Below are 15,914 nucleotides of genomic sequence, written 5' to 3'. Positions count from 1 at the left end.
GACGCTGGGAGATGATCCACTACTAATATAAAGTATTTAAACCGTTCTGAAGACCTTCCCGGTGCGGTGATCCTGATATGAACGAAGAGCTTGTATATGTTTCTCTACATCGAACTCCGTGTTTGTTGGCTGGTTGGTAAGGCTATACAGTGGGTGTATGGTCCTATGGTGAAGTGCCTGAGGATTGGCGGAATGCATGCATGAATCCCACTGTACAAAGGCAAAAAGGGGGTGTGTCCAAATTACAGAGGTATATGTTTGTTGAGTATTCCTGGGAAATTTGCAGTATGTGTTGAAGAGGATAGAACACGGTGTATGGTAAAGAAAATGTAGAGATTGTAATGATATCAGAAGAGGACATATCTGATGGAGGAGGAAGGCTAATGACCGAATTATTTACAGTCATACTGGGTCGTTAACTATGATCCACCTACTCTTTTTTTCTTCTATGATACGGAAACAACAAGTATCACAAAGGTCTTATTAGTATACTGGGATAAGGAAAAGGATAGTGTATAGATCTGGCCAAATACAAGAAAGACTTAACTTGGCTGTTGGAATGTTCATAGAGAATGGTTGTCTGGTTTGTAAACATGTGAGTAAGACCTAATAATACCTTTCATAGTACTAGGCTTTGTCTTTCATATATTAGTTATGGGGGGGTCTTCTGGTGTACACACACACACACACACACACACACACACACACACACTCACACACACACACACACATGTACCTACGTATACACAAGTATCACATACGTGAAGTCTACAGATCAAAATGCTTCTCCAAACAGCAAAGAGGAACAGGTTGGGTGATGCAGGCCTTGAGGTGGGGCGAGTGTCTGGTGATCAAACGTATTCGCCAACCACTCAAAACACTTGCTATTCAACAAAATAGATCTCATATCTATCTCACTCATGACCCAATTTAGTAAACCAGGTCTCCAAATAATCATACTCAAATGCTATATATATACATATGTAAATAATACTAATGTACTAGGATCAAGTGATATCATTTACCAAATTCTTAAGAACTTTAAATATCACCTTAAAACTGTTAAATGAATTTGGACAAAGTGGTGATGTATGCCTTCATGACTGAATTATCCAACGACTGTTCAAAACGCCACTATGATGCGCAGATATATCGCCCTTCCCCATTCGGGTGTCGTAAATAGACATGATTTATTCTCTCTCTCTCTCTCTCTCTCTCTCTCTCTCTCTCTCTCTCTCTCTCTCTCTCTCTCTCTCGACCACGGGCCACGTACATAGTGACAGTGCGTATATGTGTCGTCCTTAGAATCACCTTCAGCACATGGAGAAGGTGGGTTGATGGAGAAGGTGGGTTGAAAGATAATTTTTTTTTCGGTTGGTGGATCTTGTAACTTATGTTGTAACGAGCCTTTTAATGACCCTGGCAGTTGATACGTCTGAAGACCAACCAACCAACTAACCATCCAACCAACTAACCAATCAACCATCCAACTAACCAACCAACCAACTAGCCATCTAGCCAACTACCCAATCAACCATCCAACTAACCATACAACCAACTAACCAATCAACCATCCAACGAACCATCCAACCAACCAACTAACCATCAAACCAACTAACCAATCAACCATCCAATTAACCATCCAACCAACCAACTAACCCATCAACCATCCAATTAACCATCCAACCAACTGACCCATCAACCAACTAACCAACCAGCACCTTCAGAAGCGCCAATCCTTATGATATATCATTATCATCATTATCATTATCATTATCATCCAATACCAGGATCATTTCTTATGAGGCTCCTGCAGCTCTGAGGAAGCGCACCACGCAGTAGCAGGGATAGGACAGACTCCTTCGTACAGAAAAGGATCCTTCATCATCCATTTGGACAATGAAACAACCTCACAGAAGATGACCTCAGGCATGTGGAGTAGGAGGCCAGTAACATCTGCACGCACACACACACACACACACACACACACACACACACACACGAGTAAACGTAAGAGGTATTTTGAGCGAAACAAAAGCTGACCGACGCCATGGCGTATAAACAAATGACGGGCGTCGCGCGTCGCATATCTAATGAGAGACGCAACAAGTCCCTCCGAACCTCGGTCTGCTCTCTCTCTCTCTCTCTCTCTCTCTCTCTCTCTCTCTCTCTCCCGGAGGGCGCGCGTGGGTACGGGGGAATGTGACGGTAGGTCGCTATTTTTCCATTTTCTATATCTTAAAAGTCTATGGCCTTTAAAAAAAAAAAAAATGGGTCGCACAGTGGGCGTTTACGGGTTTTGTCCACTAGGGAATGAAATAATGCCGGCCATACTTTTTCGTTTTAGTCCTGAGGAAGTTCCAAGGCTGCGCTTCTTCCAGTAACAGGGGAATGTAGACTCCTTTAGAGGGAGAGAAAAAGCTCATTTGATTATACTTTGTTTATACAAGCCTCGCCAAAGGCGTCTCTTCACTTGCGGCGTGACCTTGAGCACAGTCCGGAAATACACACACACACAGACACACACACACACACACAGATAGATAGGTGCACAGACAGGTAGATAGATACATAGATAGGTAGATTAGATATTTACCTACTTGAAATGTGTTCTTAACATGTCTTTCTAGACATATTAAAAGTGTCCTCACTCTGTGTATACTATTACGTTACAACACTTACATTTGTAGTAGAACTTCTACGACATTTTCCAGCAGGCATCTTGATATGTATTATGGTCTTTGGTTGTTATATCTCTCTGGTCGTTCTAAGAAATATTCCCCCCCTTTACCCTTGTTGACGTCATGAACCAGGTTTATAAACTGTGTGTGTGTGTGTGTGTGTGTGTGTGTGTGTGTTACACGTAAGCATATCTCAAAGTCGTGGGTTCCATCATTTTACTAACATCCAGCCAGGTTATACCACAGGGTATGTCAGGCTATACCTCCTGATATGCTAGTCTAATGCAAAAAAATAAGCAGCCAGGACGCACCACATTTGCCTAACGTTTCACACTATGCAATTATGTCGTTGAAGTCAATACAACACGAGGCTATTGGACAACAACACTTGACAACAAGCCACATAACCACCCATCTAGACGTGTTACACCCTAGATTCCTAGCCACGGTACACTACTACACCCTTAGGCCCCTAGCCACGGTACACTACTACACCCTAGGCCCCTAGCCACGGTACACTACCACACCCTAGACCCCTAGCCACGGTACACTACTACACCCTAGGCCCCTAGCCACGGTACACTACTACACCCTAGGCCCCTAGCCACGGTACACTACTACACCCTTAGGCCCCTAGCCACGGTACACTACTACACCCTAGGCCCCTAGCCACGGTACACTACCACACCCTAGACCCCTAGCCACGGTACACTACTACACCCTTAGGCCCCTAGCCACGGTACACTACTACACCCTAGGCCCCTAGCCACGGTACACTACCACACCCTAGACCCCTAGCCACGGTACACTACTACACCCTAGGCCCCTAGCCACGGTACACTACTACACCCTAGGCCCCTAGCCACGGTACACTACCACACCCTAGACCCCTAGCCACGGTACACTACTACACCCTAGGCCCCTAGCCACGGTACACTACTACACCCTTCGACCCCTAGCCACGGTACACTACTACACCCTTAGGCCCCTAGCCACGGTACACTACTACACCCTTAGGCCCCTAGCCACGGTACATCACTACACCTTAGACACCTAGGCAAGGTACACCACGACACCCTACGCAGCACACGACGAACACCCAGCCAGCGTTGACCATGTACCAAGCTCAGCCACAGAGCATCAGACAACCACCTTATTGGGTCAATGGACACACTCACACACACACACACACACACACTCAAACTTCACTACACGTAAGGCCCAGCAAAGATACACTATACGATCCACCAAAACACACCCTGTACACATCCGGGTCGCCTTGACCACAAAACATGGCAGGACTCACAGCAAATTGTTCTAACAGCTAGGATAACCCCCCCTTCCCCCCCACGAAAACAAGTTGGTTCAAAAAAAATATATAATCAAACTTCTAACAACGTATTTCACATCGCTGATGTTCAAACGATCACATAACCCACTCACCTCGTCATTTATGATAAGTGGATAATCTCGTCTGGAGTGCTGACGTTCATGTATGAAAAAAAAAGGTTTAATGCCCGTAGTACACGAAGTCGGCAAAACTTCTTGTGCGCACCTCAAGTTCGAAGCGAACACTGGTATTACTGACCTTCTTTGCCTCAGGTGATGAGGCAAATGGCAACATCTGGCATTTATTCCTGTTTCAGTTGCCGGTCATCTTCTGAGGTTTGTTTACAAGAAGACGAATGAACGAAATGATAACTCTCTTTCTTCAGTGTTTTGTGTATTATATAACTTGTGTGAGTGAATGAGGTTTTGTGAAAATATATATATATGAATCTTCGTTTATCTTAAGTATTTTGAAGGTATATAAGACGAAGAATGTTATTCCATGGCATGTATCAGTAGGTAAATTCTTTTTACATGTGCTCAATTGCCATTATAGCTAGCTTTTGTTGGCTTTGAACAAGTCGTTTCGTATCCTACATACCTTCCTAAGATTAGAGTTTGATTCAGAAGCTTTTGATACCATAACTGTCCACTTCGAATCTGTCCTTAGATTATCACTCTTCACTTCGTTTTCACTTATGTATGGTGGATCAAACAGATGTAGTAGCTATTGAAAATCATATCTATATACAAGAGAACAAGGTAGTTAGAGATTGGACTATGCATTGTCTTTGACGAGTGGTTGAGATGGGAGGGTGTTTCTGAAAACTGAAAAATGTCATATAACATTAAATATAGTATTAGTCTTAAAACATGAAGTTTGTGAAGATATATCCAATATAGACGAATGAAGTACTGAATGTAATTAGTGTAACAGAACCTCTGAAATGACTAACACACAACTTAGAGAAATGGTTAGAAAGAAAAATATAGGCTGAGGTGATGCCATAGTGTTATATGTGGTGGGAAACCTGGTGGGTAATTCCGTTTTCTGTGGCGGATGAAGATGGCCTACTGTCCCAGGTTGAACCCAGAATAATCATTCCACTTTAAGGGTTAGTAAATCACGAACATACATTTTGATTGCCACCTCTTCACTAATATCAAAACATCACAGAGGGAACTATACACACACAAAAAAAGAAAAGAAAAAATTGTTAAGAAAGTCTGGGAAATGCCTGAGAAAACGGGGTGCCTATTTGTACTGTACGGGGAGTGAGTTCTACACTGGTGGGACCCCATCTCTTGTACTGTACGAGGAGGGAGTTCTACACTGGTGGGGCCCCATCTCTTGTACTATGCGGGGAGGGAGTTCTACACTGGTGGGCCCCCATCTCTTGTACTGTGCGGGGAGGGAGTTCTACACCGGTGGGACCCCATCTCTTGTACTGTGCGGGGAGGGAGTTCTACACTGGTGGGGCCCCCATCTCTTGAACTGTGCGGGGAGGGAGTTCTACACTGGTGGGACCCCATCTCTTGTACTGTGCGGGGAGGGAGTTCTACACTGGTGGGACCCCATCTCTTGTACTGCGCGGGAAGGGAGTTCTACACTGGTGGGACCCCATCTCTTGTACTGTACGGGGAGGGAGTTCTACACTGGTGGGACCCCATCTCTTGTACTGTACGGGGAGGGAGTTCTACACTCGTGGGACCCCATCTCTTGTACTGTACGGGGAGGGAGTTCTACACTGGTGGGGGATCCATATCTTGAGCAGAAAAGAATATTGTCTTTGGCAGTTGTGGCAGCGTCTGCAGGAAGCAAGAACTCATTAAATATTTTCCTACAATGATCTATGTAAAAAAAGAAAGAAAATAAAGATATAAAAAAATATAGAATGGAAAAACCTGAGTATCCCGCTCATAACTTCAGAACAAATGAAGTTTTCTTTTGTCTGTTTGTTTGTTTGAAGTTGTGAACTCCATTTGTGGGAATTTTAGGCAATTTTAGAAATCTTTGGCGTTTCATGATGGGATTCAACCCACCCACGCCACCCCGGGCGTGTGTCTGAGGCTTGCTTCACACCAAGACCTTTGACATTTGGTCTCCCGGGACAGAGGCGGGGCGAGGCGTGGGGGAGGCGTGGGGGAATCTAGTCTTTCCCACAGATACTTTCTTACCTACCTACCTACCTACCTACCTACTAACATACCTACCTACCTATCTACCTACCTACTAACATACCTACCTACCTACTTACCTACCTAATAACATACCTACCTACCTACTTACCTACTAGCCTACTACGAACCTACCTACCTACCTACTAATCTACCTACTAACCTACCTACTAACCTACCTACCTACTAATCTACCTACTAACTCACCTACCTACCTACCTACCTACCTACCTACCTACCTACTAACATACCTACCTACCTATCTACCTACCTACTAACATACCTACCTACCTACTTACCTACCTAATAACATACCTACCTACCTACTTACCTACTAGCCTACTACGAACCTACCTACCTACCCACTAATCTACCTAATAACCTACCTACCTATCTACCTACCTACTAACCTACCTACCTACTAATCTACCTACTAACTCACCTACCTACCTACCTACCTACCTACCTACCTACTAACCTACTTGCCTACCTACCTACATACTTACCTACCTACTTACGTACGTGCGTACGTGCGTACGTACGTACCTACCTACCTACCTACCTACCTACTAATCTACCTAATAACCTACCTACCTATCTACCTACCTACTAACCTACCTACCTACTAATCTACCTACTAACTCACCTACCTACCTACCTACCTACCTACCTACTAACCTACTTGCCTACCTACCTACATACTTACCTACCTACTTACGTACGTACGTACGTACCTACCTACCTACCACACGAGGAAAAGAAAACAGTTCGGGGTATGGGCCACTTTTCTTTTTTTTTTCATCAAATCCTCTTTTCTTTTTCGCACACACGTTTTTCCCTTAGGGTCTGTCTCAACAACCCTTCCTCCAGACCTCTAAGAGAGACAGAAATTCTTTCTTCTTATCTCAGTAAGAATCGCTCGCAACCCACCGACCACCCACTTCCCTTCCATACAATCTAAACGAACGTCTTTGGGAATCCGCAAACACACACACACACACACACACACACACACACAAGGCAAGAAGCAAGAATCACAATCATTTAACTTTTTTACCGGTTTTCATGACGTCAAAAGCGAACAGTTCCTCGAAAGATGGAAGAATAGGAAAACGATTACAAACGGTCTAATGGAAAACGAAGTGAGGAACTTCTTCGAAAATGTGTAAAGAACTTTTGTTTCATGCGAGGTAGCGCCAGGAAACAGACGAAAAATGGCCCATCCACTCATATACACATATATAAAAAACGCCCATACACGCAGATATACGTAAAAATGCATATACTTATCAACATATACACATATACATATACATACACGTACACTGACATATACGTATATACACATGTACATATTCATACTTGCTTGCTTTCATCCATTCCTGTCGCCACCCCGCCCCACAGGAAACAGCATTGCTACCCCCCGTGCTTCAGCCAGGTAGCGCTATAAAAGCAGACAACAAAGGTTACATTCGTTCACACTCAGTCTCCAGCTGTCATGTGTAATGCACCGAAACCACAGCTCCATTTCCACATCCAGGCCCCACAGACCTTTCCATGGTTTATCCCAGGACGCTAACCCCTTGTGTAGCACATCGCTCCAATTCACTCTATCTTGTGCATGTCTTTCGCTCCCTTGCATGATCAGAACACGATCGCTGAAAATCTTTTTCACTCCATCCTTCCATCTATAATTTGGTCTCTCCGTCTTCTTTGCTCCCTCCACTTTTGAAATATATATGGTTATGGATAGCGAGTTGTGGTTTCGGTGCATTACACATGACAGCTGGAGACTGAGTGTGAACGAATGTGGCCTTTGTTGTCTGTTTTTCTGGCGCTACCTCACTGAAGGAGGGGGTAGCGATGTTGCTTCCTGTGGGGCGGGGTGGAGCTGAGAATGGATGAAGGCATGCAAGTATATATATATATATACATATATATACACACACAAATTGGGTATGTTTGAAGGAATAGTGGTTCCAACAATGCTGTATGGTTGCGAGGCGTGGGCTATGGATAGAGCTGTGCGCAGGAGGGTGGATGTGCTGGAAATGAGATGTTTGAGGACAATGTGTGGTGTGAGGTGGTTTGATCGAGTAAGTAATGTAAGGGTAAGAGAGATGTGTGGAAATAAAACGAGCGTGGTTGAGAGAGCAGAGGAGGGTGTTTTGAAATGGTTTGGGCACATAGAGAGAATGAGTGAGGAAAGATTGACCAAGAGGATATATGTGTCGGAGGTGGAGGGAACGAGGAGAAGTGGGAGACCAAATTGGAGGTGGAAAGATGGAGTGAAAAAGATTTTGAGTGATCGGGGCCTGAACATGCAGGAGGGTGAAAGGCGGGCAAGGAATAGAGTGAATTGGATCGATGTGGTATACCGGGGTCGACGTGCTGTCAATGGATTGAATCAGGGCATGTGAAGCGTCTGGGGTAAACCATGGAAAGTTGTGTGGGGCCTGGATGTGGAGGGGGAGCTGTGGTTTCGGGCATTATTACGTGGCAGCTGGGGACTGAGTGTGAACGAATAGGGCCTCTGTTGTCTTTTCCTAGCGCTACCTCGCACACATGAGGGGGGGAGGGGGATGTTATTCCATGTGTGGCGAGGTGGCGATGGAAATGAATAAAGGCAGACAGTATGAATTATGTACATGTGTATATATGTATATTTCTGTGTGTGTACATATATATATGTGTACATTGAGATGTATAGGTATGCATATTTGCGTGTGTGGACGTGTATGTATATACATGTGTATGGGGGTGGGTTGGGCCATTTCTTTCGTCTGTTTCCTTGCGCTACCTCGCAAACGCGTGAGACAGCGACAAAGCAAAATAAAAGAATAATAAATATATATATATATATATATATATATATATATATATATATATATATATATATATATATATATATATATTTTACTTAAAACTTTGAACTTATAGAAATAATACAAGACAACATTACACCCTGTGTTCAGAAGCACTGAAAATTATTTCCTATTTTTCTAAAGTGAGGCGTGACTCTTTCAAACTGAGTTCAATGTTCTCATGTTATTATTAAAGCAACAGTGGATTATTTCAAGGCCATCCTGACATGGGATGAAATGACGTACCTCAAGCATACGTCCTCTTGTTGAGCCAAGACCCGCGTATACTGGACTCGAACTCACGATTGCAGATGTAGAACGAAGTTCGGGATCTCCCATGTGGATCTTTGAACGTGTTTATGGCGTTCCACTCAACTTCCCTCGTCTGGTATAGAACGAAGTTCGGGATCTCCCATGTGGATCTTTGAACGTGTTTATGGCGTTCCACTCAACTTCCCTCGTCTGGTAAATCATTCCACGTGTGAAGAATCCTGTTGAAGAAGAAAAAATGCACTTCCGTCTCATCCGAAGTAAAATGTTGGCCCATGAGTCTGTATTAAGTGCAAAGAGTGGAATCAGATTTAAAATTGCTGAAGCCTTCGAAGATTTTTTTCTTTTTGCATGCGTTTGTCAATACATATTTCTCTTTACCAAATAAGTTAAGGTCGAGTCACTGGGATCTAATTCGTTTGTCTTTAAGGTTAGCTGGAGAACACCATCAGGTACATCATCATCACTCCATAGTAACTGTACGAACGTGACATACACGACAGGTAGCATCAACACCTTTATCAACAAACAGTAGAGTTATATAACAGGCAAGTGGGTTGATGTCACAATGTATTCACCAAACAGATCATCAAAGTGGGAAACAGAGCTGAAGGTGAAATGGACACCCAACCCTATCTTTTTTTTTTTTGTCAGAGAAAGGAGGCCCTTCAACCATTTAGCAATCTCTTTAGACAGTTTAGTGATCGTCTTGATGTTGTAAAATATCTTTCGAAACTGTCATTCATCGTCTGTCACTCTTAACTCACTTGTTGCGAGTGAATGATAAGTAGATCAGAGGTTCTATTACGATACTTTACCCTACTATCTCGAACATACATCCAAACACAACAAAGAAACAAAATCAGCACACAGACACACACATGGGAACAATATGGCATCGAAATCCGGTTTATCCTTTTGATTGAGGGATCAAGTTAATAAAAAGGGGTTTCGAGTTGTTTAATCCAGTGGGTCAAATTTCTGGCCTTGTGCTGGGCAGGCGTATAGTGCCACGGTTGGCAAGGGTAGGGAAGAGGGAAGGGGCTGAGGGTGTATGGGGGTGTCTGAGGAGGACTCTATGGAGAGTGAATGTCGCCAGACTGGTTGGTTGACTCGAAGTTTGCTACTCCCATGAAATGACATTCACTCAATGAACCCCATTCCCTAGTGGGACGAAGTACAAGCGGTATGTACTCGAGGTTTAAAAGTGTCTTGGTAGACGATGCGTTTCCCGACTGGCCATAATGATGGCCTTTGATTAACGTGAGTGTCGACGCCTTACCAGATCTCAAACCAACAGACGTTGAGAAAAGGCTACTTGGCAACTGGTCACCAGATGATCCCTATATAAAGGCAGGTCGCCCGGATAGGTTGTGCACATTCGCCCACTGTTCTTCAAGATGAAGGTCTTCCTCCTCTTAGGTAAGGACTTCTCGCCCGCCCCAGCAGTCCTGGGACACTTTTTGCATGAATTAGTCCATTTGTTTCCGGTAGACATCACACGATCCACAGTCCTCATTAATTCCCTAGCGATAAATCTTGAATATTCTTCGTCAAAGGCCATCGACGACTTTACCTATCTTAGCTAACCAATGACCGTTTTCTTTTCCCCCAAAAAAGTCAGTAAGTAATTGACAGAGACACTTTATTGATTATTATGGTTACGGTTGGTAACTAAGAAAACGTGAGGAGTTGTCACTCAATATGTGTCTTGTCAGTTGCCGCCATGCGCAGCACCTCAGACGAAGATATTGCCAACAAACACGAGAAGAATATCATAATTACGCTACGACAAATCACTGTACCTGATAGATGCCTGGTACATACATAATACGTTTTCTCTCAGACGAGCCGAATGATGGTATACATATGTATACATCCAGGTCTGAGAAACTACTATTCCTCCTTACTCATCACCATACACTGATGCGTCCCTCACCTCAACCATCATGAGTGATGATAAAGTTTTCTTCACCATACCTGATCCAAGAGAGAGGCGAACTGCTAGGACGATTGTGGCTAACAGGAGAGAGGCGTGCGAGGCCATTTTCCAAAAAGGGTTTCAGAATTGGGAAAGGTTTCAACTGTACTTAGATATGAAGATATTTAAGGGTTAGATCCTTGAGATTTCCTTCGTAGTAACTGATACAATCATTTCTTTACCTCAGTTTTACTACCGTACTCCTTTCTGTCCAGTTGATCGTATTGATGAGTTAATTTTCTATTATTCTTTGTTTAAAGTGAATTATTTTTATTCACTTGAATTATCAGTAAATACAGTACAGATTACGTGGTGAATTACACTGGAAATATTAATAACAATATTACAATCAGATTATCTGCTGCTGTATAATATGTATGTATAATCATTATCAAAGTGCTTTACTCCTGCGGTGTCGAGATAAATTCTTGATAGAAATGATAATTTGCTACCTTTCAGGAGCAAACTTTAGAACATGTAGATTGAATTCTACGAAAGTATACGCACAATGCCATGGATTATATATTCTTTAAATGGACTTCCCATCTCAACCGCAAATGGTATTAAAGTTGTTGAAACATCCGATGAACAAAGAAGGAAAGTTTCATTTTGCAGCCTAATCTGAAACACAGCTTCACTTTCACTGAATCACGTAGATGGGGCGTTTCATCGTATCTATAAGATCATTGTATGCTTACTACGAATTACCTTATATTGTCAAAATTCCGAATTCAGATTCACAAGAGTTTTCGAATAATCATCTACACAATAGATATAATGGAATCTACCGTATATCATCATTATCTACACAATAGATATGGAATCTATCGTATTTTATCATCATCTACACAATAGATATAATGGAATCTACCATAGATTTCGTTTGTGATTCGTCAACTCCGTGTGACGAAGACAGTAGACTGAGTGTAGAGAGCGAGTTCTTTGGGCTGGTTCCTACAGACGCTGATCTACCCCAAGGGCGTCGATCCAGTACATACTTCATTGCTTATAGCCTATAGATATAACTTCATATAGAACTATATACGCAATATGTACCATATACCATTTGCATTGTACTGTGGAGATATCGCCTTCATTCCTGTAAACGCTAAATGAAAACTCGGTCATTCTTCTAGGCTCTTTGCTCGTGCTTGCCTCTGGCTCAAGATTGGACAACCTCCCCGGCCACAGCCACGGGGAACAGTACCTTCAGCGCACGCCAAACAACAATCTCGTCCACATTCGGTACGGCACGGAACGCAGTCGTAGCAACGACTTCCTCTTAGGGTACGGCGGTAGCAACACCCGCAGCTCCTTCGGCAGCGACTCCCGCGGGTTCTCCGTCGACCAAGGCCTCAGTCGCCTCAGCAGCAGCAGCACTAGCCAGCAGGGCCTGAACCTAAACAATGCTCAGTACCAGAGGTACTCAACTCAAGGACGAGTGAACAGCAACAATCTACGAGGCCTTCAAGGTCGAAGTGACTTGTCTGTCCAGACCCAACAAGACAACAGGAACCAGTTCAACCAGGGCCAGCAGTTCAACAGGAACCAGTTCAGCCAGGGCCAGCAGTTCAACAGGAACCAGTTCATCCAGGGCCAACAGTCCAACAGGAACCAGTTCAACCAGGGCCAGCAGTTCAACAGGAACCAGTTCAGCCAGGTCCAACAGTCCAACAGGAACCAGTTCAGCCAGGGCCAACAGTCCAACAGGAACCAGTTCAGCCAATCGCAGCAGTTCAACAGGAACCAGTTCCTCCAAGGTCAGCAGGTCAACAGGAATCAATTCTTCGGCGGTCAGAACCAACAATCCAACAGGAACCAGTTCTCTTTCCAGAATGAACAGTCCAACAGGAACATTTTCTCCGCCCAGAACCAGCAGTCTAACCGCAACCAGTTTTCCAATAACAACCAACAGTTCGCCAGGAATCAGTACTCCATCCAGGGCCAACGACGAGCCAACCAAAACCAATTCTTGACCCAGAACCGACAGCAGCAGCAGCAGTCCAACTTCAACAACCAGTTCTCCAGGCAGGGCCAATATTCTCAGCGATACGGCTTCAGCAACAACAGACTTACATCTCCTAGTTATGTTGTGGTGAAGGCTGACGTCTTGTCCCCCATCAGATACCAGAGCCAGCAGCAGAACGCTCAGTTCCGGTCCAGCCAGAACCAAGCCGGTAGGTTCTTCTTTAACCAAAACCAGGGTAACAATCAGTTCAACTTTGCCCAAAAGAACGACAACAATAGATTCCAAAACCAGGCAAGTAGGAGATTCCGTTTCGACCAGAACCAGGTCAACAACAGGTTCCAATCCAATCAAAATCTGGACGGAAGTAGGATCCAGTCCTTCCAGAACCAGAGAGATAGCAGATTTCAGGCCAGACAGAACCAGAGAAGTCAATTCAATACCCAAAGTTTCGGCTCACAGAACCAGCAGGGACAATCGTCTTCTTTCAGGACTCAAGGTTTTCAACAAGGACTCGCCCGTCAAGACCAACAACAACAACAACAACAACAACAACAACAGCAATTTGACAGTCGCCTCCAGTCCCATAACAACCAGTTCCAACACTCAGGAAATCAGTTCCAGACCTCCAGTCAACAGTTTCATTCCAGCAACAGGCAGGCTGCTCACGGATCCCAAAATGCCCTCAGCAGTCAGTTCAGCACCAACCTCCAGACCTCCCAGGTAAACTTGTCATGTCTCAGCCTCTCCAACTCTTAAGTCATTACTGAATGTTATATGACCATAAAAAGCGGCTTCTGACGGTGTAATACATTATAGTGAGAAGCAATACAACTTCACAGTCGTTGCTGGAAAACTAAAAGAACACTTAAGACATAAGTTCTTTGTTCCAGTGAAGTAAGTTCAAACTGTAAGTGTGAAGAATATCAATGTACCTTTCACTCTGGCTTACCAATAAGTATAGGATTATCTAATGATAAGATTATAGCATACGTTTATGATACACTGACACTCTGTCGCCTCAGCTGAAAGAGATCGCTGGTCGTATCGAGAACGATGCTGGCGACAAGGTTCTTGGAGTCTTCCAGACTTTCTCCGTGCCCGCCACAGCCAGCCTGGCTGAGGGACAGATCTCATCCTCCTTCTCGTAAGCATAATAATACATTCTATTTTCATGAGTTACTCTTTCCCATATACCACATCGCTGATGTTCAAAGTAAATTGCTTTATACACAACTAATGTTGATGACGTGACAGGTGCTCAAGCTACGGCCAGGGCTACTTCGCTGACCCTGAGAGCAGCTGCCGCATGTTCCATGTCTGCACCCCAGTCCAGGCCACAGAAGGGCACACCACACAGTACCGCTTCACGTGAGTACCACAACCTCCTCCACCTGCCTTAGTGACCTGCAGACTCGTGTGTACTGTAAAGATACTCTACTCATCATCAGATGTTTCAGTTATCTCTTCTTCTTGATCTTTTAGAACTACATACCTGGTAGTTTGAAGACATTACATGGTCTTGATTGCTTCATTTAAACAGGAATCCAGTTTTGTTGATGATACGATCCCAAAGATTATTGCCAATCATTTGCTGCAGTCAACACTTTTGTGTGTTCTTATTGTGTTGTTGTTGTGTGTTGCGACAGGTTCCGTTGTGGTGAAGGTGAGGAGTTCGACCAACGCACTTTGACCTGCTCCCGCTCCTCCACCTCCTGCAGTAGCGCCTCCTCCCTCTTCAGCAGCAGCAAGGAGAGGTCTCAACACCTCTACTCCGGGTTCTCCTCCTCTGCTGACGTGTCTGCTGATAAAGGCACTTGCTACCTAGCGAGCAACAACATCATCACTGGGGTGCGTCGCAAGTAGTGTACGTACGACCCAAGGTTTGACCAGACCCTCTCCTGACGATAGACCCCCACACTGCTTACCCCCGGCTCACGTCTCCACGTCTGCCACCCTCGTCATGAACAAGCATCGCGTGGAAGTACTTGAGTCCCTTGCAAGGCTACGTAAATGAATAGATGAGACCAAGGATTACATGGAACTGTTTGAGTTCCTTAATGTAAGACGAAAATCATGAAATAAAGAGATATGAATATACATGTATCTATATTTACCCTCAGTTATCAGTATCAAGATACATTATATTATAAGAGAGTTTGGCTTCTGTTATTTGCCTATGGCTCCTACCATTTTGCAACAGGCAAGGCTAAGCGCATAGTGCTCACCGCAGGGAAATCTAGAGTTACGAAAAATGACTCAATTTTTGTCATGGGTTATACACCACAAAGAATACTTGTATGCTAGCGAACAGAACGCTAATATCCCATGTGTGGGTGAGGTAGAAAGAAAACACAGCCACCCTGGGTCAGAGGAGTGCAACTTGACAGCCACTGAAGTGCTGGCTCACTACACAGCCGTCATTAAACCCCCTCCCCCCCGATATGTATATATATATATATATATATATATATATATATATATATATATATATATATATATATATATATATATACCTCCCTGGTGGATGGCTACCTGCACACTATTACGTACTACCCATTAAGCCCGTCATATTAGAATGATTTCTTTGCCACGAGCTCAGACAGGCAAGGAACATCACCTACCCGATCTTCGAGCATGTCATG

General features: G+C 44.0%; 2 protein-coding genes across 2 annotated transcripts in view; one reads left to right on the top strand and one right to left on the bottom strand.

The window, feature by feature from the left end:
* Positions 1-4,272, bottom strand: part of LOC139766301 (mast cell protease 2-like) — a 16,061-nt gene extending 11,789 nt beyond the window's left edge. The window contains exon 1 of the mRNA XM_071694753.1: positions 4,125-4,272. The gene's annotated coding sequence lies outside the window, so the exon portion shown is untranslated. The remainder of the gene's footprint in view (positions 1-4,124) is intronic.
* Positions 4,273-12,411: 8,139 nt separating this feature from the next.
* Positions 12,412-15,369, top strand: LOC139766300 (uncharacterized; the record flags this gene model as incomplete). The annotated part of the gene is made up of 4 exons (XM_071694752.1): positions 12,412-13,992; positions 14,295-14,416; positions 14,527-14,640; positions 14,919-15,369. Coding segments are annotated over 4 exons (2,034 nt in total), but the record flags the coding sequence as incomplete, so codon positions are not given.
* Positions 15,370-15,914: the final 545 nt, after the last annotated feature.

Source organism: Panulirus ornatus, chromosome 57, assembly GCF_036320965.1.
Source record: "Panulirus ornatus isolate Po-2019 chromosome 57, ASM3632096v1, whole genome shotgun sequence".
NCBI lineage: Eukaryota > Metazoa > Arthropoda > Malacostraca > Decapoda > Palinuridae > Panulirus > Panulirus ornatus.
Note: the sequence above shows the minus strand (reverse complement) of the source record. Positions and strands in the feature narration are given on the sequence as shown.